The sequence below is a fragment of the Tribolium castaneum genome, chromosome 1 (genome assembly GCF_031307605.1).
Source record: "Tribolium castaneum strain GA2 chromosome 1, icTriCast1.1, whole genome shotgun sequence".
Lineage (NCBI taxonomy): Eukaryota > Metazoa > Arthropoda > Insecta > Coleoptera > Tenebrionidae > Tribolium > Tribolium castaneum.
In genome coordinates this window covers 30,269,390-30,297,288 of record NC_087394.1, presented here as the reverse complement: position 1 = coordinate 30,297,288, position 27,899 = coordinate 30,269,390, and the positions used below count along the sequence as shown (strand labels likewise).

The window sequence follows — 27,899 nt, the reverse complement described above, 5'->3', positions numbered from 1 at the left end:
ATGTAATAACAGTTTACTTGCAGTTCAATTAGCAAATTATGTATTTACAATAAGTTTGCAATCATTAATTGTCTCTATATTTCGAAAAATTTGTAGTTTTTTGGTGTTACGTGTGCGCTTTCGGTAAAAAATAAATCGGTAGTTCGCAACAGGCGGCTGGAATAGAATTCGGTAGCTGCGTCAGTTTGTAAACGACTGTTAACGTTATGTTTATTTTTAAATTATTTAAATAATTTTGTGTTAAATGTTGTGTGTTTTAATGTGATTGTGTTCCCGTTGTTTAGTTAAATACATTTAACAAAATGTATGACAGTACGACTCTTTTCAAATTCACTTAATCGTCCTGTTTTAAAGGTCCTTTGAAGAAGCTGAAAAAGCCCTTGCAGAGGAAAATGTGTCTTCATTTAGTGATTGTTATAAATACTCCGGCAGGACTATGGCCTTTACGCAAGAAAAGAAGCGTCAATTATTTCTCCAAAAACAAAAAGAGTAAAATTTTATTGCAAATCCAACATTTGAAACTTTGTACCTTTTTTATAGAAAAAGGAGCGAAACATTTGACGAAAAACGCGATTTATCGGAACTTTTCGCCGGAGACTCAACAGAGCCGATGGAATGTGAGTCATTAAGCCGGAAGAAACATTTCAAAAAATGCCCATTTGGCTACAAACTCATGGGATCAGAGTGGTGCACTGAAGTGCCTGACGATTTGCCAGATAACTGGCTTATTAAATTGTGCCCTGAAGGGATTCGCTATTTAGTTGTAGCAAATAAGGTAAAGCTTGACCGCTTTTTCAGTCTCATTCAGTTTACAATTCAGGCGATAACAACATGTTACTACAGAAATGGAAGACCCAGTTTTACGTTTAAATCGAAACTGCCAGGGGGAAACCCCGACTGTGGGCACAAATTCACTGTACTGGACTGTATCTACAACAAAGATGTTAACACCTTATTCATTTACGACGTTCTGGCCTGGAACTCGATGTCGTTAATTAACGCCGAAGTACGAAAATATATTGCTTGATGGTTGTTCATTGATTCAATTGCAGGTCCAGATGAGGTTCTTTTGGCTCAAGTCAAAATTTGACGAATTGCCAGAGCTAAGTTCCATTAATGAACGCAAAAACTTTCGTTTTATGTTGGTCGATTTTTTCCTGGCTGAAGTCGCACTTTTGCAAGATCATTTATTCACTCCCTTTGTGGCAAATGGAGTTGAGTTGTCTCTAGATGGCGTGCTTTTTTATCACAAGGAGGGGCATTATGTCTTTGGCGATTCGCCTCTAGTTTGGTGGCTGAGGACGTTTATGTTACCAGAATTATTAAATATTGATGTTCCGCCACTTCATCTTCGAAATAAGCCCGATGATTACGAATCGATACAACAGTACTCGAGTAAAAAGAAAAAGAAGAGCAAAAAAGAAAGTTCAGATTCGGTACTTGTTTATGATATTCCTGTGTTAATTTTTTCATTAATTTGTTTCCAGATGGAAATGGAGCAACTGGAGAATGAGTGTGAGAACGTGGATTTGGAATGAAAGAGTATGTAAGTAGTTTTTTTTATTAGAGAGAATATAGAAGACATTGACATTGGTCGTTGTTACAATAAATATATTACTCTAAAAACAGCCTAGAAAAATAAATTGTCAACAAGTTTCTTTCCAAAACTTAAATTTCAATACTACCCATTATTTTTCTCTGTCGTAACTACTTAATTGGCACTTCGTGCAGTTTACATAAAAAAATGAAACTTAAATATTTATTAAATAAGAGTATTTAACCTAATTACAAGTTGTCGAAGAACTGATTTACATGTGCCTTGTGTTGCCGAAGTTGATGCCCGATTGGTTAGCGCCTTTGTTGCTGCCCATCTGAAGACCAATGATGGTCTGGCCAGCTTTCAGTTTCTCTTCCGAAAATATTCTTTCGTTCTTTTCAGCCTCTTTTGGTCCTATGCTCGGTTTGCCGTAGTTGCCGGCCTTGAAAAAATTCATTACATAACGAAATTTGCAATGTAGGCGACAGTACCTTTCTGCCTAGCGATTGCAGACAGATGACTACAGAGTTGAGGTTTTGTCGCTCCCAAAGGTCAACGGTTTGGAAGGTCTCTTGAGCAGGAACGCCCAGCTCTTTGGCCGCCTCCAAAAACGCGTTTATGTTTTCCATACACTTAAAGGCCATTTGACTATTATTGACTTTTTTCACAATTGACGGTTTGATACAGTTGACCAATCTGTAATAGGAAAAAATAATCACATTAATTATTATCACATTTTGCCTAAATAATGAAATCTCAGTTATTCTAACAAAGTTAAAGTTGAAGTGTAGTTGCCAGATGATTATTTTCCAACCAAGGGATGTAATGACGTGTTTCCGACCGGGGGCAGAAATCGGCATATTATTACAGTGACTGAATGATTACACAAGTACCCCGTGTATGATTTGTTTCAAATAAACCGTGATGTCATCGTAGATACGTGAATATCGTAAAGGAAACCTGACGTCACGTTTAAAAAATGTACTCACTTGCACAAGAGTTGTCCATCTTTTAAAACTTCATAGAAGTTGTCCATATCGCCGGCGGTGTTTATGTTGTCGCCAGTGATGTTCATTATCCATTCTAAGGATTCATGAGCCAATTCTTCACTATACTTGGCGTTTACCTGTAAAAAACAATAAGTCAAGAATTGGTATTTTATCGTGACATTGAAAAATCAATTATGTATGATTTGTGATGGTAAAAGTAACAGCAGAATAAATATTTTTAATTAGTCTAGTTAGTGCATTGTGTGTTTGCCATTTTCTGTGCCTTTGATCTAAATAACAATATATTTTTTAATGCCAAGACAATTTTCTCAACTCCACTGTTTCTATACTTCCTATACGATCTTTAATTCTAAAAGCCTCATTACATTTTACTATTTTTTACGCAACATAAAAGGTGGATTCTTAATTTTGTACGGTCAAACAAATTTTTTTCGTTCAAAGTGTGTACTTTCTAATCATGCCTGGAATTTAAAAATGCACGTTCCTTTCCCAAATGGCTCAGAGCGAGGAACACGTTTTTCAGGCCTTCGTTTTGTTGTCCTGAAAGGCCTATTTTACGGAATATTTCAGCGAAACACCTATATAATATTTACGAATTGCTGGTTTCAGGTTGAGTGAACACTTTTTGTCACGTTCGCTCATCTTTTATGCGAAGTGACCCAGTCACTTTCTGTCTCTTTTAAAACACAGACATCGATATTTATTTTTTGTAACCCCAGTAGTCCTCCTATCCTATATTGGTAATTTAATGAGTAGATATCTGACTAATGACTGTCCCAAGTCTGGTACAATGAGTCCAGCAAATATAATTATAGCCATTACAATACAATAATGAATGTTTGAACTTATCAGAGATGATAAGCAAGTCGTGGAACTGACAGAAGTAGGTCTGTACAAATAAGGAGTGATTGAATATTTTTTGTGATAAATTTCCGTTTAACGTTCTTGAATGTTCGTTAAAATTACGTCATGGTGAGTCATTTTCATCGTCTGGCAGGTTTGATTAACCAAGAGAGGATACCATGACCACAAGGTTGACTACAATGGGTTAAGGCATGTGGGAATAGTACCCAACATTGCCAACGAACCGTAAAGAACTAAATAAAAGGAATAAATCGCATAATCCCCAAGCTCTGTCAAATTAAATCAGCACCAAATGGCCCTCATTTCGCATGATCATGATATGGAGCTAATTTGCGTGAAAACTGATAAACCATTTAGAACCAGAACTCGCTGCCCGCTTTTTTAAATCATTCATTATCTGGCTAATAAGCACCCATTAATGCCGACCCGTAACTGTACCTAAAATAAGCGAAATTAAGCAGTTATCTGAGGCGTAACGGTCGTCATTGTGGACGTTTTCTCCTTGTTACCATATTTTATAACTCGAAGCAAAAAAGACGAATCTGTTGCAATGCTCGGCATTTGCTGAATCAAATCCTTGTACGGTAACATTCACCATATGGCATGTTCTTAACTGAGGTAATCCGACTCTTGCTTGTGGTGGTGCTGTTTTGTCATTCAGTAAGGAAACGCCTGACATTCACCGTCCACCACGCGATGAGTATTTTAATTAAACGGTTTCCTACTTCCCTTTTCTTATCTTTCATTAATCAAGCATTTCCGTTCGGGTTGACCGGGGCAATAATTCGTCATTTTGATGACTCCAAATTTTTTAACTTAGTGTTTGGCGAAGCGCGTCATGAACAATGCCGCGAAATATTCCATTAAAATTCTTGCTCATGGCGTTTTATTGTTTGAAGAGGTTGTATGCCACATATTTGTACCTCAAATCATGAACGAGTAAATATGATTTTCGATAAGAATTTTATGATTGACGGCTATTGGCTCAATTGTTGTTATTTACTTGTTTCTTATCATTTAAGTGTATTTAATTTGTGGTAATTGGGGGGTGCGACCAATGTCCATCGTCATTTCCTTTCCTATGCTGGCATCAAATTTCTTGGAAAAAAATTGTGATTTATTGAAAAGGTAATCCATCATCATAGCCACACTATTTATAGAAATGATCAGGTCAAATTATCGAATACCTAATCCAGCATGAGGTAACAATTGCTCTTGAACTTGATGAAAAAGGCTCGTACGATTGCTTGCAACTTCACCCCTGGTTATTGATTTCCCCCTGACCTAGTTCATATCCAGGGCAGTGGTAGCAGAATTTAGGGACTTGAACCTTGTCTTGTTTACAATAGTCACCCCTTTTTTTACATACTTTAATTTAATAAATTTCGAAAACAAAAAATTATAAATTGTAATGTAGAGGTAATGTTTTGTGAAATGATTAAATGAATGAACGCTCAAGGTGTGGTGTAAACAACCACCTGCTTTGGCGCAAAGCGCACAAAAAGGGTGTCTTCGGTTCAGGACGGTATATTACCTTCCGTTGAGCTTCCGCAGCAAATCCACTTTTAGTAGCCCTGTTTGTTGCCATTTTCTCGGATTCAAATCACACACAAAACCACTTTTGCTATCGCTTGAGAATTCGATGCTTTCGCACTACACCGTCGAACGGAAACAACTATAGCAAAGTCACTCAGAGTTCGGAGAGCTGACAAGAACGAAACCGAGTATGCGTTGTTCCAGTGTCCCCTCCTAAGCGGTCTTTAGGTATTCAAAGTTTGAAAATTCTGGGAGTGTTGTAATATAAAACAGGTTTTTCATGGTCTTATCATTGATGGTCTTGAGAGGATCGATTTTCTTGAAAGACGTTCACACTTTTAATTTGACAGAGATGCAGTGGCAATTGCGAATTTTGATAGCTTTAGCAACTACTTTTTTCGAGTAATTTTTTGAAAAAAAAGTTTTGGTACTCGAATTTTCAAAGACATAACAGATTCTCGATCAAGAAACGACAAAAAGTCTTGCTTATATTTCGTACTTTACACTAAAAGTGGAAGTGAAAATTCTCACTATGAGTCATTAAGACCAAAAGAATGCAGACTAATAAATACAGTGCATATCAGCCGTCCCTGCAGGCTAATTAGGCAAATTAAGTACTGTAAATTTGTTATTAAAATAGTGCGCTAATGTAGGTCAATTTTTTTATTGTGAGACAGAGCATTTTCCACCAAAGGTTAAATGTTGGTACTGTTATATTATAACAAATAAATAAAGTGCAAAGTTTGCACTATCACTGAGGTTACGCGTGATTTGAATAATAAAAACTTCCAATAAAAAACAAACTAATAGAAGCATTTTATTTAAAATTAAACATTCATAGATGTATGATGTTATAGTGCCTTATAAGGTCAACATTCAACATTTCATTACCTTCCTCGCAGGCTTTCGGTGTACTTTCCTTATATAGTGCACTTGATCTCCATGTTACATAAAGAGAATGACCCCATTAGGCTTAGAATTAAGCTCATTTGGAGAAATGGTCGTAAATATTTAAGTTATAATTTTATTTATTGTCGGGATTTTGCCGATAAGTAGACTAGAAGTAGTATAAATCGTGTAAAGGAGTAAAAGGATGATAGATTTACAATTGCAGTGACTATTTATGTAGAATCGGGTCAATGAGATACCATCAAAACTTCAATGAATAGTCCGAATTTGGCACAATTTGACCTTATTATTTTTGGTCCTTAATACGGGACTGTATTAATAGTTAAAGTTATCGCCGATAAAATAAAAATTATCTAAGCACCATTCAATAAACTATCATAGTAAAGTAAATTTTATTTTATAACTTTATTACCTATAAGTAAGTGCAATAAATGCCTTGAAATTTTTTACTTTATCGGGAATATTGTTTATAAACAGGATACAGTGTGTCCCAGCTAAGATCTTCTGTTGGATAATTTTTTAGTTACATTATTAATAAAAATCAATCGTATTTTCATTTTTATGTATTTTATAAAAGCCAGAGAATCTACATCTCGATCGGCACTAAAATGCTTTTAAATTCAGAATAAAACCTATACCGTAGTCAAAAGGTTTTACTATTTCAAGTAAGTTATAAATTATAATGTTGATTATATTCCTGAAAGAACAGATTCTTTCGAATTTTGTAAAATAATGATAAATTTTTTTGTTCACGACGAGTCAACACATTATTTGTCTTTTTCTTGTTAAAAAAATTGTCTCAACTCAACTCAACAAAAAGTGTTTGCATAATTTTTGTTCAAATCTATTTCCTTTGAAGACATTTTTCGGTTCAATTTTTTTGATAGAAGCAAATTAAAGCACACCCCAAGTTATGAATCAAATCTTTGGTTTGGGCAATTTTTCTTAGTATATATATATTACTATACACATTTATCATTATTTCAATATTGAATAATAAATTTTCCTGAAGGTACTGATAATCTAATCGTAGAAAATATTTGCTTATTTCAAGATTGGAATTTTTAAATATAGATAATTAGATTCAAACATTTTCAGTGCATATAGATCGGGTTTAACTTCTCGAAGCAAAACCACAATCTTTGTGTTTATTTTTGATGATTTTAATGCACTAAAAATTATTTTTAGTAAAATTATATTTATTTTTATCAATGATACTCATGTAATAAATCGGTGGTCTTTTTTAAGAATTCATTTATGATTTTAAGACTTGTCTGGAGGTACCTACGCATTTTCTCCGTAGGTTTAAGAAATAAAGCAAAAGGTTCTTCACTTTAAAGTTTTTATTTAGTTAGGATAACAATAAAATAGACCATTCGTTTTCAACTCCTGATACTAGCAACGCTGTCGGTTTCGTTAAGTTGATGATGGTTCAACCCCTGTAAATAAACCATTTGTAGAGACAGGATTGTGACGTTGAGAAACGCTTTACTTTAAAATATTTGACGGTCTTCACTCTGAGTTCCATTGTGGCATCTTCATCGCAAACCATTAACGTGTTTGGATGAAGTTGAAATGCGGATACAGTCCACATGTGATTGACCCCATCTTCGATGGCCTTGTACAAAGCAAACGCTTTATGTGATCCAGTTATCAAAATCATCACCTGGAAAGAACTTAACTGATTATTGCTTTAACATGTAAAAGAGGCACGCGGGGTAATTATTAAATTGCTCCAACAACGAATTCTATCAGATAAGTGCGTGAGAACTTCCCTTCCATCCCTTGATTCATTCAGTTGATTAGTGGAAATGAAGCCTTATTCACGGTTCGACGAAGGCGGAATTCTTTTAATTTCTTGCCTAACACTTGACATGGTATCAGTATTTGGCAAAATAATTGTCCTGCAATCACTTATGGACCTGATAATCATCTCAACCACATATTATAATCGCTGATAGATTGAGCATGACTATGATTGATTATTTTTTAATATCATGAATTTTAATAAAACATGGCAAAAATTTCACAAACAATTAGGCGTGCACTCGTGCACATGTTTCATTCGTTTTAAAAATCAAAACAATTTTGACCATTTTGGTACTTTTTTCGATTTTAGAAAAATGACAAAAATATTTTTAAATCTTCATTTCTGTTTAAAAACTCGTGAATAGATTTTTATTTTTGGAAACACCACAAATGTTGATTTTTTTACGTCCGCTACGTAATCCAGCAGATGCATTCTTGAGTGCTCGCGTCTTAATTCAATCATCATGACCACCACATTTTTGAAGCGTGAGTTATTTATGACTGAAAAATTCCCAAAGATTGCAATCTCTGACTGATTGGCATTATCATACATCTGCGCCCATGTTTAAGCAGCTGTCATTGACTTGGACTTTTTCATTAAAGTGCAGTAAAAATCTCCCGTGAATATTAATGCATGACGTAAAACGGTATTGACACACTAACCAAGTGCAAACAGTATAATTTTTAAACAAACCTCTCTGGCGTCCATGACGGTGCCGACGCCAACAGTGAGGGCTTCTCTTGGGACTTTGGAAATGTCGTTATCAAAAAACCGAGCATTGGCCTCTAGAGTGTCATGTGTGAGAGTCTTCACTCGAGTACGGGAAACCAAGGATGATCCCGGCTCATTGAAGGCGATATGACCATCTGTTCCAATCCCTGTGTTTGGACAATATTGAGCAAACATGTTATTCAAATAGACAGTAATTATTCGGATCCATTGTGACAATTTAAACAACGACCATTGTCACTGCAATAATTCCAGCTCCATTCGTTTTAATTGAGTTAATAAAGCAGGTTACGGTAAAAATAAGACGGATTCCAGCCACCCGCATTTTAATCAACCTCTTTGTCTGTGCTTAATTGGATAAACTCAAGTCTGATCCATTTATGTAATAGAAATGTTGAAAAGTTATGATCTGATAGCTATAATTTCATTTCGCCCGCTTTGGGTAGAGTTTACTTATCAGAGCTTCGCACCGGTGATAATATACGACCCTTGTTTTTTTCCAATCTATTTGGAATTTCACCGGAAGTGACATTAAAGTTTTATTATCTTCTTTACAACAGTGCTTTTTTCTTTTTATGGGCTGACAATGTGTGGACAAACCATTGTTTTTTTGAAAATGGAAAGTTAATGTTACGTCCATTAACGGATGGCTGAAACGCAAACAAACAAAACTGACCGGGGATTAAGAGCTTTCAAATAAAACTAAATTTACAGTTCGCTTTCAGATTGGAGAAACAGACATTTTTCTAATACGTCGACTGAAACTTTTTAAACAGCAAAAAGAAACGATAATTGATGTGTAGTTTGTGGGAAACGTTAACACAAGGTTGTTAACAAGAGAAAATTAAAAAAACAATCTTTTAAACTACCACGTTCGATCGTCTTTTGTTGCCATTTTTTCTAAAAATTTAAAATACATTTATCTCACTTCGAATTAGTCCTGAAGCTAATAAGGCCAATCAAATTCGCAATTTAAAAATTACTTAAATGAATAATTTTGACTTGACTTAACTGGTGAAGAGAGCGAGTATAATTTTTGAGTGTTGTAACTAGGAATACATTTTTTTAATACATTTAAGGTGTGCGTTTAACATGTTGTACGGGATGTTCCGTCAATAACTCTGCAATTTTTAAAAATTTAGATTTTTTTTTAGCTCAATTGAAAGAGGAAGCCTAGATCTTATCTTCGGTGTTTTCAAATTTCTGAAAAAGAATAACAAATCCCAAATATTTAAAGTTAAGTTTTGGGAACTTTAAGCACCCATAATTCAACCAACATTCAATGAATTTATTTTGTTTTTACAGGACAGGCAACACAATTTTGAACAGAATTTGTCGTTTGTTTAATCAGAATGTTTTTATGGCAAACTAAGCAAAAATAGCTGTGGTTAGTAAGAAATTTTCTACAATGGCAAAAAAATCAACATAACTTGAAAATTATCACAGATAGGTATAGGGAATGCTAATACAGATCAGTGCAAAAAAAAATCTCCTCCATATAGTAAAATAAAAATTTGAACATTCCATTTGAAAAAATTAAGTTATAGGTACTTGAAGTTCTCCAAACTTGACCTTAAATTTTTTTTGATTTGTTAACTTCTTTTCCTATCTTGAACACACTGGAAAACAGATATAGGCTTTCTCTTTTAATTTCCAAATATGATTTCGAAATCTTAAAAATTAAAAGAGTTGCCGATTTTTTACATGATAGGTGCAAATCCAAAAATTTTCAAAAAATCTTAAATATCTAGAAAACGGTTAAACTTAGGTATAGGGAAAGCTGACAAAAACTCCCTTGAAATAACCCAACCAATCCAAAAACGCAGTGAAAAACATAGCTTTCATTGAACTCAACGATTTATGGCTGAGTACGAATTTTCAAATAAATATCTTTATTAGAACTTTAAAAGATGCTTTAACAGAACGCCTGTTTATAATTGTTCCATTCTTAATAATGAATAGAAATGTTTTTTTACAAAACGAGACAATTGTCTGTATTTACAATTTATTTACCTCCGATGAATAGGTCGACTCCTCCCATCTCTTTAATTTTCTTCTCATAGTTTTTGCATTCCTTCATCAAATCGGGTGCATTTCCGTCTAAAATATGTACATTTTTCGGGTCTATGTCTATATGTTTGAAAAAATTGTCAAACATGAAGAAGTGGTAACTTTGGCAGTGATCCCGCGGTAGATTAACATATTCGTCCATATTGAACGTTACAACATATCGAAAGGACACTTCTCCTTTTTTGTACAAGTCGATTAGCTTCCGGTACATACCAAGAGGGGTACCACCTGCAAGCGAACAATAATACTTAGGACCAACAATACGAGGAAGTCGTTTGTTCATGTAACGGTGTAACGGAACGAAAGACGAAATTATGAAATGAAAAGAGGCACAATTTCTAAAACCGTCCATGAACTGACCTTTGCTGCAGTGGCCGAACTCCTACACCGACAGGCTTAGTGTAGGTGGTGTAAATTCATAGAGGTAACTGACATCAGTCAGGCTGTTTTATGGACATAACTTACCTGTCGGAAGGCCAAGGACAAAGTGCTTGTCTGGACCTGGGTTAAATTCGTTAATTCTTTTAGCGACATATTTGGCAGACCACGCCGAAACGTCGCTTGGAGTGTCCAGTATTAACAGTTTCATTTTTTTAAACGGACTAACAAAGATGTTTATGAGCTATTTATTGTTATTGGGCTCTTTCATATCAGATATGACACTAATTAATCAGTGACATGGGCCGGACTTGAATTAAAATGACATTTGTTGCACCGTTTTCGGTCAAAGTGATGCACTTTGGCACCAAATAAAAAACAGATCTAATTGTTTATTTTTGTTTGTTTTGTCAGTGCTTGTAGTTTCTCTGAAATGCACATCATCTGCTATAAATAAAAATTGCGTTACGTCCCTTTAACACATTATCAGCCATATAATAATAAAGTCGTGTTAAACCACATGTGTTATCGGAAGAGAGTGATAACCTAACTGCGGTTTGATTAGCGCGGGTTCACTAAGTCGGATTGTAGAAAATTGAATTATTTTTAACATTCAAAAAGTTACAAAATTTTCAAAAATTGATGCATTTTTTTCGCATTTATTTATAAATTTTCACAAATAAAGTCTAGGTCGGGTGCTACTAAATTTTTTGTTCTTGTGGAAAGTGACAAAACGCATCTTTTTTAACATTTGCATTTTTTTTCAGTTTGTGTTTGTAAATGTATGTTCAAGTGACTCATTTGTTGACCCAAATGAAAACTTTCACTGCACATATGTTCACAGGCGGCTGAACGGCACCACCAACTTCAGTTGACCTCCCTGACATAAATCCTTGTTTGTCTTCAATGTATGAAAAATAAACTATTTAAGTAGAAGTTTTTTGGGCACATTTTCCTGCAGGATATTATTTTACCTTTTGAAATTTTTTACTTTGAAGGCTTTACTTTAAAAAGAAGAATAAAATATTCAATGATATGCATGATCCTTGCAAATATTTAACTATAACAAATGCATTTTTTATTATTTTTCCTATTAAATTTGCCTTGAACTTCAATATTATACATTTTTATCTGTAAGTTCGCGAGAAATGTAGATTATTGTGCAATTTTAAGTAGGAAGTAGTTTTAAAATGCACGTACTTGCTATGATATGATAAGCAAACGTTATTTTGTAACATACCTAGTGGTATAATTAAGGATAAAGTGATTATCTGGGATCAGAAACAGTTGTTCCTCGAGTATTTATTTATTTTAATTAAGAATATATCAGGATAAACATATGAAAACTAAAACAAAAAATTACTAATGATAAAATAAAAGTAACAATGTAAACAGTTTACCATGTACAAGGTTTAATAAATTTTATCGGTCTTATAACACGTATTGAAGCATTTTTATCGAAGTCACACCCATAAATCGTGGTTTTATAATGTATTGGCTTGTCAAAACTATCAGTAAACAACTCTCATTTTTTATTACTGTATGTAGGATATTGGTTTACAATTACAGTATACGCCAATATCAAAAAGAAGTTCGGGTTAAATTCTACTGTATTGTTGGTTGCACTTCCACCAACAAGAAAATTCCATAGGTTTTTAAGGCGCTGATTCTGGATCGGATTTTTTTTGCATTAATTGTTAAAACATAAGAGACATTTTTCCGGAAACCACAAAACTCGTGATAAAAATTACAAATTATCAGAATTGCTGTTAATTTATCTAGAAATATAAGAGAATTTTTATTTTACATAGTAGAAGAGAAAAAAATCGTCATATTGCTTTTTTTGAAACTGATATCTGCATAACCATTGTTTATAACTTACCTACATCTTACGACTTTGCTAAATATACAATAGAAATAGTAGATATAGTATTAAAGACCTATTTGCTATAATTTTAAACAGAAACTAGGTTAATTAATTATTTAATTATAGTCCATAAAACAAAAGATGATGATTTTATGGCCTTTACTTTACTCAAAATTTACAACATATTGTCCATATATGACAAGTTGGACACAAGTTATTGATTTGTAAATTGTTTATTTTGGATCGAAAGGAGGCAACAACAAAATTAATATTTTTTTAACAGTTTAGATTAATTTTAAAATGATTTAATGCTGGACTCAGTATTATTGGTTGCATGCTAACAAAAAACTGAAATAACCCACTATTGACTCACCTTTTATAATAAATTAGCATGTATACTTTAAAATAATTGAAAAACTGCAGACATAAGTTAACTTCTTGGCATTTTAGTTTGTGTTTTTTTAATAAATTTTTCAAAAAAAAACAAAAAAAAAAGAAAAGTTCCAAACCGGGATTCAAACCTCCCTCATTAATAAACACGCTAATAACGATTTTGAAAAATTCTCAAAACGTTCTTGATGATACCTAACAGCACGCAGTAACGTTTCAAAATGGGAAAATTGAAGCAGGTATGTTACAATTGTAGTACATTTACTGGAAGAACTGGCTTTTTTTCAACAGAAAAGTGTTTTCTCTTGAAACTTTTGCTATAATACGTTAATTCTAATGGCTTTATAAAAATAGTTTTGTGGTAATTTTCTCATCTCTAATGTTATTATACCCTTTACATGTACATTATCCATTGGAAAAACTTGCTTTTTCTCTATAGACTCGATGTTTTGGTGAAAAAATTCAGATAAATATATAATTTTGAAGAAATCTGTTTACTACTTCGATTCAAGCTTTTTCTTGAAACTGTTGCTATAATACGTCATTCTAATGACTTTATGATAATAGTTTTGTGGTAATTTCCTCATCCCTAATGTTATTATCCTTTACATTAAACTGGATTTTTCTCAACAGAGAAGTATAGACTTCATGTTTTGATGAAAATTAAATTTTTAAGAAATCGTTCTATTATACTTCGATTTAACGTTTTTTTATGTAAGAACAAATTTTTTGGTGTTTTGTTTAATTTTTCATTAGATTTTAAAGCTAAGCTTTTTTAAGCTTCGATTGGAGAAAATTGATGATTTTATGGCCTTTACTTTACTCAAACTTTACAACATATTGTCCATATATGACAAGTTGGACACAAGTTATTGATTTGTAAATTGTTTATTTTGGATCGAAAGGAGGCAACAACGAAATTAATATTTTTTTAACAGTTTAGATACATATAACTTTGATTTTTTTTTTCAAATAGTAGTTAGGAAAAGAATCTGTCTTAGTTCACCTTTCACATTTTTTGAATGGAGCGAAACCCTCTTGGACTTAAAAATAGATACATAATCGGATGAAAGTAGAGTTGAAGGATCACTCAAAATATCCACTTCAAAGGTGCACTAACGAAGCTAGTGGTTGCAAAATCCCGGTTACATGTTTAGCGCGTATCACCGCAGAGTCATGTAAAAAAATAATTATGTAAATCACCGGCAAGTGAGACCACAAGCGACGTTCTGGAATACGAACGAAGAAAAAGTGGCTTGGCAATGCCACACAACTGAACCGAACGACTGTTCCTTTTATGGCATCTTTATGAAAGCGAATGGGGCATTCACCTACAACAGCACAACAATAATTGCCCCCGATCACAACATTTAGGGTAGGTTAATTTGCAGCGCATTGAATGTTTCGGGGGAGTTCGCATACCACCTGGCACCTTGTGGTGTTATATCGACCGTCCGGGGGCAGACAGAGCGCCGCCGCCGTTTCAGACGATGGGATGCGAGCCGTTTCCAGTTGAGCCGTGTTTAGACATGTGATCGCTGCCCGAGCCAGCAACTGCCGCCCCGGAGACATGGGGAATGGCATGAATAAGGCAAGTGTTCTCCTGCATGTGTCTCATCACATAAAACTCACACACACTTCATCCCCTAGTCTAAACACGGCACTTTTAGTTAAAATCAGAGCAAATTTTTGATTTTTTCAAGCTCCAATCTTATTTTGTTTGAAGTGGTGCTAATTGGCGGCACGGCTTGTTTGAAAAGTGAAAAGTGATAAGCTCCACTTTGCAGTGGTTGTCTAAGCCACATTTATTTGTAATTTAACAATAGAAACTATGCATACATCATGTATCATTATACATTTATTTACAAAGAAAGATAAATTGTTTCGCACCGTTGACAGCATCATATCGTAAATAATCTCCAACGGGAAGCACAAAATATAGTATAGAGAATTATAGCGTGTGTTATATAAAGGCAAACAAATTTTGATTTTTTTTATCAAACCAATATTTTATTTTTTCTTAATATTTTGTTCGAAAAAGGCTGGAATATCATAAAAAAAACTTTTTTGTCTTCGACATTATTAGAACATAATTTATATTAAGGAGCTGCTAGAAGAGAAAATCAGTAAATTAGCGGTAAATAAGTTCTAAATTAACCAAGGTTCAACCTTTTCTGTGGCAGAAACCGGTCGAATGAACAGAAGGAAAAGGTAATATCGAAAGTTTTACTTGTATTACTTGTCTTAAAAATGTGTGGAACGAGCAATTGAAAACTGTACGTATTAAAGAAGCAAAAAATTGATCACAAATATATATCGAAAATGTATAGTTTTCCCAAAAAATCGTTTTGAATATATGGTCGTAAATTTTGAGAACCACCTGAACAGAGATGATACAGGGTGAGTCACTAGTGGGTTATTTCTGACATGTCCTAAGATGCAACCAGAAATACTAATTTCGCTTACCACTTGGGGACTGTTTAATTTTTAAAAACATTAATTGGATCAACATTGTTTTTTTCTTTTTAATAATAATAGTTCATAATTAAATTTTAGCAAAACTATTAAAACAAACTTGACAATACCCAGAGCAATGTAATCGTGCATTAATTGTAAAATGATTCAATGCTGAAATCAGTATTATTGGTTGCATGTTAACAATATACAGAAATAACCCACTATTGACTCACCTTGTATAATAAATTAGCATGTATACAAATAATTGAAAAACTGCAGACATAAGTTAACTTCTTGGCATTTTAGTTTGTTTTTTTATTAAATTTTTCAAAAAAACACAAAAAAAAAAAGAAATGTGCCAAACCGGGATTCAAACTTACCTCATTAATATACACGCTAATAACGATTTTGAAAAATTCTCAAAACGTCCGTGATGATACCTACAGCACGCAGTAACATTTCAAAATGACAAAATTGAAGCAGGTATGTTACAATTTACTGGAAGAACTGGCTTTTTTTCAATCAACAGAAAAGTGTTTTCTCTTGAATCTTTTGCTATAATACGTTCTTCTAATGGCTTTATAAAAATAGTTTTGTGGTAATTTTCTCATCTCTAATGTTATTATACCCTTTACATGTACATTATCTATTGGAAAAACTTGCTTTTTCTCCATAGACTCAATGTTTTGGTGAAAAAATTCAGTTAAATAATATAATTTTAAAGAAATCTGTTTACTACTTCGATTCAAGCTTTTTCTTGAAACTTTTGCTATAATACGTTATTCTAATGACTTTATGATAATAGTTTTGTGGTAATTTTCTCATCCCTAATGGTATTATCCTTTACATTAAACTGGATTTTTCTCAACAGAGAAGTATAGACTTCATGTTTTCATGAAAATTAAATTTTTAATTATCTATTATACTTTGATTAAACCTTTTTCTTGAAACTTTTGTTATAATACCTACGTTATTCTAAATGGCTTTATGATTGTTTTATCGTAATTCCCTGATCCTTAATGTTATTTGTTTTATTATTAATTTATTAAACTTCATGCAATTATATTACGACTTGTAAAAATTCCACAAAAAATTGTCAAATGAGGTCAGTTTAAAAACTGTCAGTCGGAACATTTAATTCTTAAGATCATCACAAGTTCTCGATTTTTCCATATGTAGCTCTAATCTTGATTTTGTGTGAAACGTTTCTAATTCAAAACTGAAATCACAATTTTCTTGATTTTTTTGTTAAGCAAATTTTATCTTTCTTTCAATATTCCCACCAAAAACTCTGACATTATAAGAAACTTGCACAAGAGAAAACTTTCTCGTCTCCCGAAGAATTTGGACATGATTAAGATTAAGGACCAGCTACAATAGAAAAAATATGTTTCGTATTCTCTCGTTAGCCAGAAAATTACAAAAAATTGTTGGTTTATGATGTTCCTTCGTACACCCATTAAAGCTACCCTATTTAAAAATTAATACCATTCAACGTTTCCGGTACCAGAAACAGGTCAAATGAATGGAAAACAAGTTATAATTAGCATAATTATGCTAATGGTTTTATGATGACAATTGCTTTGTCATAACGTTACTTTTTTATTGTTAATTCAATTAAACATCATGCAATTGTATCACGACTCCGCTAAATTGATCAAAGTAGGTCAATTTAAAACTCGGCTGGAACATCTAATTCCCTGGAATTAATTTCTTGCCTTGCCTTTCTGCCTCATTTTATTGATAGAAAATTGAACTTTTTTGGGCTTTGAAATAAAAGGGTATTATTGCTAGCATCTTTGTTTCCGGCTTTATCGCGTTCTCCGCCTTTTCAGGATCATCCGAGTCGTGAGCGTTGGACTTTTCAAAGTAATACACATCACTTGTGTTTACTGTTGAAAAAAAAATTCAGGCCCATACACTTTTGAGAATAAATATAAAATATAAGAGCCTTCTTCAAAGACTTGCAATAAAACGAAACTCACATATGTCGTATTTACGTTTGTTTACTCATTCGTAAATATTTCGTCGTCAAAAAGAGCGCCGAATATCGACAGTACTTTGTCGCTCTGCTTGATGTAATTAAATAAGTTCAGTCAACGCTTTTTCGTAATAAATTGCTTCAACAACAAAGCAAGCTATGAACATATTGGTGATTAATGAGTTGGAAGCTTTCTAATATCCACAATCGATTTTCTATAGCACATAATTAATTTAGACACAAAATATTATTATTATTAATGCTTGCAGGAAGTTATGATTTATTTCAACTCTAATTAATTCGCAATATACGTAAAGGGTGGCATTAAGTTTCTGTATTAAATTATTCGGTTAAACTAGGTGGACATGCACTTGCTGAGACAATAAAGTGGCGTTTTAAGCTTGTAAAGTGACCCGCCATTTATTTCATGGAACCGATACAATTTACGGTAGGTGTCCACTACTTTTCAGTCTGGAATTTAAGCCAACATCTAGTTTTTAGAACACTTACAAAGCAATGAAATTACGAACAAATTTTTTTGAACGACGATAAAAAGAAATTAAGGAGCGTAATGTCAAATGTTGCATTGTAACAGGTGTTCAGTGAGGGGTGTGAGTTAATGGTACCAAAAACTTAGCAATAAATTTTTCAAATGGAGATTTATACTGAGATGTAGTTCTGATTTTTTTATTCAAAACGTTTTAAAAAACTTGAGTTCAGGTTTCGCATTAATAATTCAGCTAAAATTAAAATTCAGAAGTACAAAAAATTGTGGTAACAAGCCAGCGTTTCCTGCAGTCAGATCTGGAGGATATTTATGGATTTTATGACTTTCAGTGCAGCCAAAAAGAATCACAAAATTGAAAACTTTCCAACACAATTATTAGTGTTGCGGTTTGTTGGTCGGCGCCACAACTTGCCAAAGTCGCTTTGCTGAACTTAACCTGCTTTGACACAAAGATCCACATTTTATAACGAGGCTATTGATTATTCAGTTGTTATGGACCATAAAATCCGGGTCTTATTAGATATGCATACAATTAAAGTCCTGAAACAAGCACGAAACATTTCTGCAAACAACGTAACTTTTGAATTTTAAATGAATTTGAAAAAAATCTTAATAAAACATTTGCATAAAGTAAACGATCATCCGGGCTGTAACTTGTAAAAATGGAGTAAACCCGCACCTTTGTAGGAAATGTGGTTGTCGTGCAGATGGCTTCATTGTCCGTGAAACGTTGAACCTTTGTAATTTTTCTCCTAAAAATAGTGTAATCGATTTCCAGATGACAAACCTTAAGTAATTTAAATGCGTCGAATTATTTTGGTAACGAAATATCACCTATTTAAGGCACAAATTGTTCAATCGTCAAGGGAGCTAGTATTAAATATTGATGTAGGTTTATTGAACGGATTGGTTTCATTGACCTTACCTGACCCGGTTGTGTTTTGCTCTTGGTGGAACTTTTATTCGAACCAAGACGGTTACTACTTTATTATAAACTCCTTAGGGGATTTTTCTTCGGTAATAATACGGTAATTTGATTTCAGTGTGCGATAACATCATTATAAGTAGCGGAGCGCGCTGCCACTTTTCCAAGTAATTTTGAATTTTATTACCATTACAATAAGTATAAAGCTTGTCTCTTGCGCGATAAATCTTCTTGCACCTTCAGGGAAAACTACAAAAAAGCCAAGTCCATTTGGAAATACAGGCAAGGTTTCTAGCACAACAGATCGGATTAAATAGAAAAACAAATTGTCTCTAGACCTGTTTTTTGAAAGAACAAAAACGAACCTCAGGTGGGCAGTAAATTAAAGACATCCATCACGTCGCTACCTCTGGCGGCTAAAACTGATTGCCTAATTTTTATTTGCTTATTATCAGATTGGCTTTAGTAAAAAAATCAAATTTTGGGTTTTTGAGCCGATTTTATTGTTTTACTCGACTTTTTCTGACAGTTTTGTCGGGTTATGGCATTTTTATAGACAACAAGAATGTTCAGTTTTCTCTGTGACGGTGACTCTCTTAAAAGTGTTGATAAATCTCAAATCCCAAGCTTTGGATGTTCTAAGGTTAGTTTTTATGATGTTTTGCTAAAATGGAGGTAATCCCTACAAGAAATAAAGGAGGTAGAACAGATGAATTCAATTTTCTCGTAATTATTACTAAAAAAGGGAGTTTTTCTTAAGGTTTTTTTAAACGTACTGGTTTAAGAATTTTGTTGCATTTAAAAATTGGATGCAGGGGAAAATGGTTTGGTAATTGAAGGTCTTTGTTTCAGGTGTTGCCTGGCCTTTATGTGGGAAATTACAGGGACTCAAAAGACGCTAACCAACTAGCCAAGCACAACATAACACACATCCTTGCCATCCATGACTCTGCGAAAAGAATACATTCCGTAAGCAACCACTGAATAACTACTTTAAATTCAAAACGTTCATGTCTAAAAAAAATTTTTCAAGTCAAAAAAAATATAGGAAAATGTTATTCGCAAGACTTAGGCAGTGGCTCAGAAGTTAATACGTTCGTGCTCTCGTTTAATGATTTATGAGTTTTATGAATCATTAATTTGAAAAAGTTATGCTAATTGAATCTTGAAAAAAAAGTTTTATACTAAACAACAGTGGTAATAATGTTGTTGAGTGTTTCAGTGAATACGAACTTACATGAAGACAATTAGCAAGTACGCTGAATACATCAATGTCTCCAGGCTGTTGAAATAATTTAGAAGTTTAGCTGAGAATGTTTAAGAATTGTGAGAAACTCAGTCTGAGTTCCTGAAGTTGTTTGAAACTTTGGTAAAGTGTTTATAAATTAAGAGAAATTTCAAAAAAGTTTCATTCTCACAAACCAACGCTAAATGAAACAGCTATTACAATCAATAACAACAGATATTAATTGTGAATTGTCATTCTATGAACAGAGTTATTGAGTAGTTATAGTTTATTATGATGACTGCGAGTAATTCCTGAAACTTATTTAAAATCGTACAATTAAGCCTAATTATGCTTGTTTCTTCTGAATTTTTTACACTTTGGTGGTGTAATGCCTTTGAATAATAAAATAAAACAATTCGAGGAGAAAGCGATTAAAGGTTTCGCTGTTTTGTTTAAAGACAAAGCAAAACTTTTAAAAGACCGCTGTGTTTTGTTTCGATGTATAATTGAATGGCCCAAAAAATAGCACAAAACTAAACGAGTAATCTGCAAATCCACTTATAAATTCACATCTCGATGAAACAATTCAAATTTAATTTCTTCATCTAATGAGAATTATTTATTAATTATATCACCGTTGTTTCATGGTCGTCACGGGACCAGAATTCATTAAAAAGACATTTTAACGACCAATTTGCACTGCTACACAATTTATCATTTATGTCGAATTATCATACGTTTATTCTGGATTGTTCGCTAAAGCTAACACCAATCGATACAATGCACTGGAATGACTAAACTCTCTGAAAATAAGATACTGTTACAATGGTCGGAGTCTCTGTCAACGCATTTTGTCCCAGATTTAATTTTAGTTGAGAATGGCTGCTTCATTTCCTTTTTCAATCGCAACCGCTCGAGTAAATTGGCATTATAATTAGAATTTCTTCAAAGCGGGCAAACATTTGCAAGAAGTTTAATTTCAGGAATAATTTTAAAAAGAATAACAGCTGGAAAACGCAGTTCTTTACAAGATTTTCGGGGAAATGACAAATTATTGGGACGCTAAAAATGGTGGATGCGCCGGGTGAAATTTTTTTAAAAAGTAATTTTAAAGTTTAATATTTTAACACAGTAAGTGTTTTTCTTTATTTGCTTTTATATTTCTCGTAAAAAATTCCAACTACTAAAGAAAGAGAAATGTGTGGACAGGATCTAAATAACATTAAAATGAACTAACGGAATACATTCCATAGCACGAAAAACTGGGCCTCTTAAGTGTGGAAAATCGAGCTGTAAATCGGGGCACTTCAGATACTCCTTTTTGCAGGATAAGCACTATCTTTGCGTGATGGCGTCGGATTCTCCGGATCAAAACCTGACTCAATATTTCTCCATATGCAACGATTTCATCCACGCTGCGAGGCTCCGAGAAGGCAACGTTTTAATACATTGGCAAGTATCAGTGCGTTTTCTTTTTTTCACCTTATTTCTGAAAGGATTGACGATCGATATTTACGTGAACCCTTTTCCAATTCCTGCCATAACAAGCCAGATTGCAGAAAAGTTGTAATAAAATATCCAGGCTGCAAAAACACAGATGTTTACTCTGTGGCTATGATTAATCTTGTTGGTTCTTTTAGTCTGGCTGGAATGTCTCGCAGTGTGACAGTGGCAGTGGCGTACATCATGTCTGTAACTAATCTCAACTGGAAGGAAGCACTTAAAGTCGTTAGAGCTGGTCGCGCGGTGGCCAACCCCAACCTGGGCTTCCAAAAGCAATTACAGGATTTTGAAGCCACGCGGTTAGCAAAGGTAACGTTAAAAGTGATTTTCGTGCAATTATTGTCCTTAATTGAGTTTGAAACTTTCTTACATGTCCGTCAATAATCAAATAATTTTCCGTCGTGTTGGTAATTTTAGCAATTAATTCAACAACATTCGCTTGATAGTAATTAAATTTCTAACCGCATTAACTCGGACCTAAATGATAATGGTCAAACACAAACGCAAAGGCGAAGTTTCAGTTCCAAACGTGCAGAATTTCAACATCAAAGTATTGAATTGAGGCTGTTTCAGCAACTTCATAATAGCACTGATTAGTGTAGAGGGCAGACGCAGCTGAATATTATCAGATCGTTTGTTGAAACAAACCACTGAATTCTCGTCTAAGGATAATTAAAAATCCTCACTGACGTCTGAACTCGATCCAGAAATAAAATCGTTATTGACCCTTGCATAAATTACACCCCCAGTAATTTTTAACTTCAAACTGTTATTAACGCAAAGCGATATTAGATTGTGACCAAGGCACGAACTAAAACTATTTCGATTTTTTGTTAAAAATTCAACCAACTAGGACTCGACCCACATCGAAAACACTTTATTAATCCTCTGAATAATTTAGTAAATGTTTGCGCCAAACACATTTTTGAAACAATTTTATCTGATTTTGCTGAAATCCGATGTTCCACTTTTCCGCTTTGACAAAAGGCACTGTGGCATTTGCGTGTCGAATTATCAAAAATATCACGTTTTATATGCAATAATTTTTATCATTATGTGTCAAGTTCGATATTTTTTCTCCTAATAGCTAACCTAGACACAAACATTTATATACTGCTTGACCAAGGGCCATTTTTTTTTTCAAATAATAATAATAACAAGTGAAAAAAGTGGTGAAGAGATTTCATTGTGTTGTTTTCCCTCGAGCAAATAATTCCAGTAACCGACAAAAGTTTCTGGCGACATCAGGTGTTGCTCCTAATTTGCGTTTTGGGTGTTTCTCCTAGGAGCGCCCTAATTAGGTAGGGCACAATTTTTTGTGCGTCACGCAATGCAGAACAAAATCAATCAACGAACCAATAATCTCGCACAAAATTAAAATGAAAATGACTCAGGGTGTGTGATTTTGACTTATGAAAGAGAATGCAAATTGAGTACTTTAAGTAATGGAAGTTGCATGTAGATGATAAACAGGTTTTATAACAGCATAGAGGAAGACGGATTATGATTATACAGTGTAGCGTACGAAAACAAGTGCTTTCGGTGTTTGAAAAATATGATTAGAGGTTGAGGTATTAATAACGGTCATGAATTCACAATAGATTGCAGTAAATTTATTTGTCTTGCACTTGCAAGCGAATGTTTACAGAGTGATTAAATTTTTGATGCGCTGGTTTTTACGACACGTGTTTGTGGAAACGCAATAAAAACACACAATTCTCCAAGGTGTAATAGCGGAACGCCTGAAACTTTGTTATAAAAATTTTTCATAATCCCAAATTCTGCCATAAAGCGAGGAGCAACAAACCCTTAAATGATGTTAGCCCATCATTTGTTTCGAGAACGACTTCGGCTGGATTTTCTTATTTAATTTGTACAATATACCAAATAAGAAATTACAATTTAGAGTACAAAAAATCTGCGAAATATTTGGAAATTCGTGTTGGAAGGTTTGTGCATTACTTGAAGTCTATTTTCGATATAGGTCGCAAAAATGATGTTAGACTTCATTTGATTTAGTTGTAGGTGCAAAAGCTATACGATAAATTGAATAAGTTTAGTCAAGCAGGGTACCTGGTGTTGCCATGGACTGATTAAATAGAACGTGTACTGAAATAATTTTAGAAGCGATAAGTTATAAACATGTAACATGAAAGCTTGAGGCCTATTATGGAACAATGAAATATTTTGTCGTAGGTTTTTGCGAAAATATTTACACATTTTAAAATCCTAGTTAATCAACACTAATTTATTTTTTGTGATTTAAAATGCATGCAAATTTTAGGAAAAAAATCTTGTGTTTACTTTCCTTTAGGCATTATTATAGCAATTGTGGTGTTTTATTTGACGATAAGAGAGACACTTCCACTGGAACAGCCCTCAAACTCATAAATCCAAAATAAGTACATTTAAAAAACGCTTATGTGCTTTTCATGTGTATACACGTATGCTAGAAAACTTCCAACAACGACAATAAAAACACCTGATTTGCATAACATGATAACAATGCAGTAAGTCATATGCTAACACAATTTTCGTGTAAGGTGGATATTAAGTGAAATTTTGTTTAGTCAATACTTAACGACTCGTAACAATTTTCCTTAAACTTTATAAGTGCCCTCCTAGTTTTAATTATTAAATTAACGAGCTGCATTTAACTCAGACGGAAATAAAGAACATTGTAATCTACTTTTGCACACTTGCAAGGGATCCGCTTACTCAAGCACGTATAATTAAAACTTGCTTACATGTTACAAATAATTAACAAGAGGTAATAACGTAACAATTTTCACACAAATTTATTCATAAAGTAGCTTAATAATATAATTGTTTATTTAAATTTGTGACACAAATCAATTCACAAGCTTCTGTGGAAGTTCAACAAAACAATGTGCGTAATAAACCCTTCTGTAACAACTAAACACAATACATAAAGCTTTGCTTACACAACGGCTCATAACATCACGTTTTAATCCCTTGTTATTAAATCCAAAATTGGTAAAGTGTTACTTAAACATAACTGGAGATAAACTCATATTTATTTAGGCTTGTATTGACAAATAATTCATGAAAACCGTAAAACTCAAATGCTTGACCACGTAAGATAACCAAGGACGTGGCAAATTAATGAGGTTAGTTGGTGCGGTTTGTTAAAATTTACACTGTGAGTTGCCATAGATTACAAACTACTGAAATTAAACAGGAATCATAAACCACAATTAACTCGCTTGTAAACGAGGGATTTCAACATGCCATTGTCCATGTTTTTAATTATTGTAAGATTAATGCTTGGATTTGTGTTGCACAAAACTAATTTCCTTTGATTGAAACTGCAAAAATGTAATCAGCGAAGCGCAATAATGGTGGAGGTGCCGGGCTAGAGCTTCGAAATTTTCATTCAACAGAATTTTAATTAAAAGATAAAAAATTGAGACACACTTCAACAACCTTTTTAAAACTATAGACTGAAACAAACAACTATAATGTTTTTTTTATTACTTTTGTGACACACTTTACCTAAAAGAACACAAACGTGACTCTTAAGACATGTTAAAAATAGATAAGCACTAATTAAACAACTACAAAAAAATCACTTTAACGAGAATTCCGTCAGACTATCTGTTTTTAATAATACAATAAGTAATAACCTGTTGAATCCACATTTCCACGTCCAGTAAAAGAATTAAGCACAGCACTAAAAGCGGTGAACTTGCAGGAGCGCCGCCGCCTCAAGGAGCGCTACCCAAGTTTAGCTTTAGTAAACATAGACAGAGAACAGTGTTCTTTGATGCTCAATAACTACGAGGAGTTGCTGCAATCTCGGTCAATTTGCGAAGGTCGATGCGCGTTGGGCGAAGAATGTCCAACGGGAATTTGCAGATCGAAGAATCAAAACCCAGCTGCTCACCAGCCGCGTTCACGGAGACAGAGCAGAAGCACAAGATCGCGTTCGGAGATGTGCCGAAGTCCTAGTGGCACTAGCGCCGCTAGCACCAGCACCAGACCGCGCTCGGGGCCCGCAGGACTTCGCAGCTATACAGGTGCACTATACATATATGTTGTAATGGTGAGAGATTATAGAACTTCTTCTTGTGCACTTTTCTGCGTCTGGAGGCGTTAACGGTGTTTGAGGCTTGACGGGGCTTTCAGGTTCAGCTCCGCCATCTCGGACCAGTTCCCGCGTAGATATTTCTTCCATTGGTGTTTCCGGAAACCTTACAGCTCCAACAACACCGCAAACAAGCCCTCCAATTTCACCGAAACGGCGAGGAACGGTCGCAGTGCCTCTGGCTTTGAAAGAAGACGATTTTGATTTATAGCCCTCGCCACAAGAGGTCAAACTCTTCAAAAATTCTAGGGGATGAGTAGGTTTTGGTGCGGTTGGCTGGAGGTTAAAAGGGTGCAAATTTTTGTTGGTTGTGATTTTTGAAAGAATTTATATACACCGTGGCCACTAGAAGCTTCGTGCTTATATATTACGAGGAAACACTGCTTATATTCCATCCGTGTCGTGTTTAGATCCACTCTAGGGTTGTAGAAAAATTATGTGGTATAATGTAACTCATCATATCATCAACCCATTTTGATGACTGATTTTTTTACGAATCAAACACCTAAACTTACAATCATTTTTCAATTATTCGTGATGCTGGGGTTGAGAATTCGTCCACTTACATTTATCACAATCACAATATATTTCTTTAAAATTTTGTTTGATTGAATACGTCTACCATATGATTAAGACCTTCCCATTTAAACTCGCAATTTCTTTAGTATTTTTATTTTCCATTGCATAGTTTGTCACCGTTGTTACATGCCAAAAAGACATTATCATCGTCAAAGATGTTTTATATACACACATATATTTATAAAATAATCTAATAAAAAAGTAAAACAACACAAGTAAATCGGAGCTTTTTTAAACAAACGTTAGTACCTGTACTAAAAACGACTCTCATATCAAAAATATGATGTTAACCACGAATTGTCCTCGATTTTTGTTGAATTGGGTTCGTTAAACTCGAAAAAAAATGTGTTTCTCGTTCTGATTTGTGGCAAGCGCAAAGTTGTTTTACTGAATTAAAAAAACCTTTACATGTTTATAATGGTGAATATTTTAATGTTAACAAGAGCAATGACTTTTCCCCAGTGGAATTAGAGATAGCATGCTCAAAACCAGGCTTAGTGAAAATAATTAAGTAGCACAAATGAATAGTGATAAAGTACATATTTTATTAGTGAAGTAGGTTGTTGTTCATGGCGCTGGCCGCCGGATTTATTGCAATAAAGTACCTACACATTTGTTATTACGGTTTATTGTGCAGTTTAATAATGGAACAATTGCACTGTAGCTATATTTATGTGTATAGAATTGATGATAAAAATATGCTACATTATTAGAAAACCATTCAAAAAATTAAAACCGGTAGCAGTAAAGCAATGCTGAGTGTACCTAATTGCAGTTTTGTTAATTGGTTGACCCAAACATTGTTTGGTGGGTGTTATAATAGTGATATTTTTTTACAAGTGACAAAAATGTTGATACTCGTACTTTCTACAGATTTTATAAATTGTTTAAAGTGAAAATAGCACCACGCTGATTTCTTGTTAGTTAGTTACTGTAAGGCAGAAAGGCGTAAGATCAGTGGAGGTAATTTTATGGTCTCTAAAAACAACATCCTTAAAATTCTTTCACTGTATTATGAAGTAATAGAGGGAAACAATCAAGAATTGACGACGTAAATGGACGTTAAATTCAAGAGTACAAATAATTTTAAAATGTTTTTTTGTATTTATGAGGCTTTGTACTAGAGGCATAGATGCACACACTTTTTGTTTCTTTATACTTTATTAGTCACACTTTATTGTACAAAATACTGTAAAAAATAGCCACGCAATATACGTAGAAGTGTCCTTATTTGAGTTGCTATTTTTATATTTCAATGATTGTACCCAAGAATATATTGTCAATTCACACCTATTGATTAATCAACAATATTGACTCAGTGGTCCACAAAAAGTGATATAATCATGAACCTGCGTCCCAGTCCAATATACATTAAGTTTTAAACACATTTTTCTAGTGTGAAATGACAAAATGCTTGGTCACTATACATACAAATATAGAAACGTTATAATTTACGTATATTTACGAAATTAATAAATAAAGAAATTACAGTTTTGTTTCATTTAGATCG

General features: G+C 33.6%; 4 protein-coding genes across 10 annotated transcripts; 2 read left to right on the top strand and 2 right to left on the bottom strand.

The window, feature by feature from the left end:
• Positions 1-145: 145 nt before the first annotated feature.
• Snup (Snurportin) lies at positions 146-14,632 on the top strand. Of its 5 annotated transcripts, none has more exons than XM_008192764.3 (7): positions 146-304; positions 355-489; positions 541-775; positions 821-1,006; positions 1,053-1,436; positions 1,488-1,546; positions 14,492-14,632. In XM_008192764.3, coding segments are annotated over exons 1-6 (993 nt in total). In that variant the 5' UTR covers positions 146-302; the 3' UTR covers positions 1,539-1,546; positions 14,492-14,632. The 5 variants fall into 5 exon arrangements, with proteins under 5 accessions (XP_008190986.1, XP_064215465.1, XP_975085.2 ...); XM_064359395.1 differs by having other exon boundaries at positions 14,480-14,619; XM_969992.4 differs by lacking the exon at positions 14,492-14,632 and adding an exon at positions 11,688-11,779.
• On the bottom strand, positions 1,548-5,288 carry Chd64. Its single transcript, XM_970007.3, has 4 exons — positions 4,946-5,288; positions 2,527-2,663; positions 2,029-2,233; positions 1,548-1,979 (listed from the first exon to the last, which is right to left on the bottom strand). The coding sequence occupies exons 1-4, from the start codon at positions 4,997-4,999 to the stop codon at positions 1,809-1,811; spliced, it is 567 nt and encodes a 188-aa protein (XP_975100.1). The 5' UTR covers positions 5,000-5,288; the 3' UTR covers positions 1,548-1,808.
• Positions 7,182-11,179, bottom strand: LOC663992 (glucosamine-6-phosphate isomerase). The gene is made up of 5 exons (XM_970016.5): positions 10,931-11,179; positions 10,409-10,693; positions 8,360-8,544; positions 7,349-7,522; positions 7,182-7,295 (listed from the first exon to the last, which is right to left on the bottom strand). Exons 1-5 carry the CDS (start codon positions 11,052-11,054, stop codon positions 7,239-7,241), a joined length of 825 nt encoding a protein of 274 aa, XP_975109.1. The 5' UTR covers positions 11,055-11,179; the 3' UTR covers positions 7,182-7,238.
• LOC664002 (uncharacterized protein) lies at positions 14,551-27,879 on the top strand. Of its 3 annotated transcripts, none has more exons than XM_970026.5 (6): positions 14,551-14,691; positions 19,824-19,940; positions 21,527-21,651; positions 21,840-22,011; positions 25,418-25,742; positions 25,852-27,879. In XM_970026.5, the coding sequence occupies exons 1-6, from the start codon at positions 14,671-14,673 to the stop codon at positions 26,019-26,021; spliced, it is 930 nt and encodes a 309-aa protein (XP_975119.2). In that variant the 5' UTR covers positions 14,551-14,670; the 3' UTR covers positions 26,022-27,879. The 3 variants fall into 3 exon arrangements, with proteins under 3 accessions (XP_975119.2, XP_015833312.1, XP_015833311.1); XM_015977826.2 differs by lacking the exon at positions 14,551-14,691 and adding an exon at positions 19,477-19,614 and having other exon boundaries at positions 25,418-25,768; positions 25,852-26,078; XM_015977825.2 differs by lacking the exon at positions 14,551-14,691 and adding an exon at positions 19,479-19,614.
• The last annotated feature ends 20 nt before the right edge of the window (positions 27,880-27,899 follow it).

Bases quoted from the DNA above. Each gene is read 5' to 3' on its own strand.
- Snup (XM_008192764.3), top strand. The intron at 490-540 runs GTAAAATTTTAT...CCTTTTTTATAG, and splicing joins TTTCTCCAAAAACAAAAAGA to AAAAAGGAGCGAAACATTTG. The intron at 1,437-1,487 runs GTACTTGTTTAT...ATTTGTTTCCAG, and splicing joins AAAAAGAAAGTTCAGATTCG to ATGGAAATGGAGCAACTGGA.
- Chd64 (XM_970007.3), bottom strand. From the start codon at position 4,999: ATGGCAACAAACAGGGCTACTAAAAGTGGATTTGCTGCGGAAGCTCAA. The intron at 2,664-4,945 runs GTAATATACCGT...TGTTTTTTACAG, and splicing joins CTGCGGAAGCTCAACGGAAG to GTAAACGCCAAGTATAGTGA. The intron at 1,980-2,028 runs GTACTGTCGCCT...AATTTTTTCAAG, and splicing joins TGCAATCGCTAGGCAGAAAG to GCCGGCAACTACGGCAAACC.
- LOC663992 (XM_970016.5), bottom strand. From the start codon at position 11,054: ATGAAACTGTTAATACTGGACACTCCAAGCGACGTTTCGGCGTGGTCT. The intron at 10,694-10,930 runs GTAAGTTATGTC...GTTCGCTTGCAG, and splicing joins TGTCCTTGGCCTTCCGACAG to GTGGTACCCCTCTTGGTATG. The intron at 7,523-8,359 runs GTTTGTTTAAAA...AGTTCTTTCCAG, and splicing joins CCGTCATGGACGCCAGAGAG to GTGATGATTTTGATAACTGG.
- LOC664002 (XM_015977825.2), top strand. From the start codon at position 19,537: ATGTTCAGTTTTCTCTGTGACGGTGACTCTCTTAAAAGTGTTGATAAA. The intron at 19,615-19,823 runs GTTAGTTTTTAT...TCTTTGTTTCAG, and splicing joins CAAGCTTTGGATGTTCTAAG to GTGTTGCCTGGCCTTTATGT. The intron at 25,743-25,851 runs GTGCACTATACA...CGGGGCTTTCAG, and splicing joins AGGACTTCGCAGCTATACAG to GTTCAGCTCCGCCATCTCGG.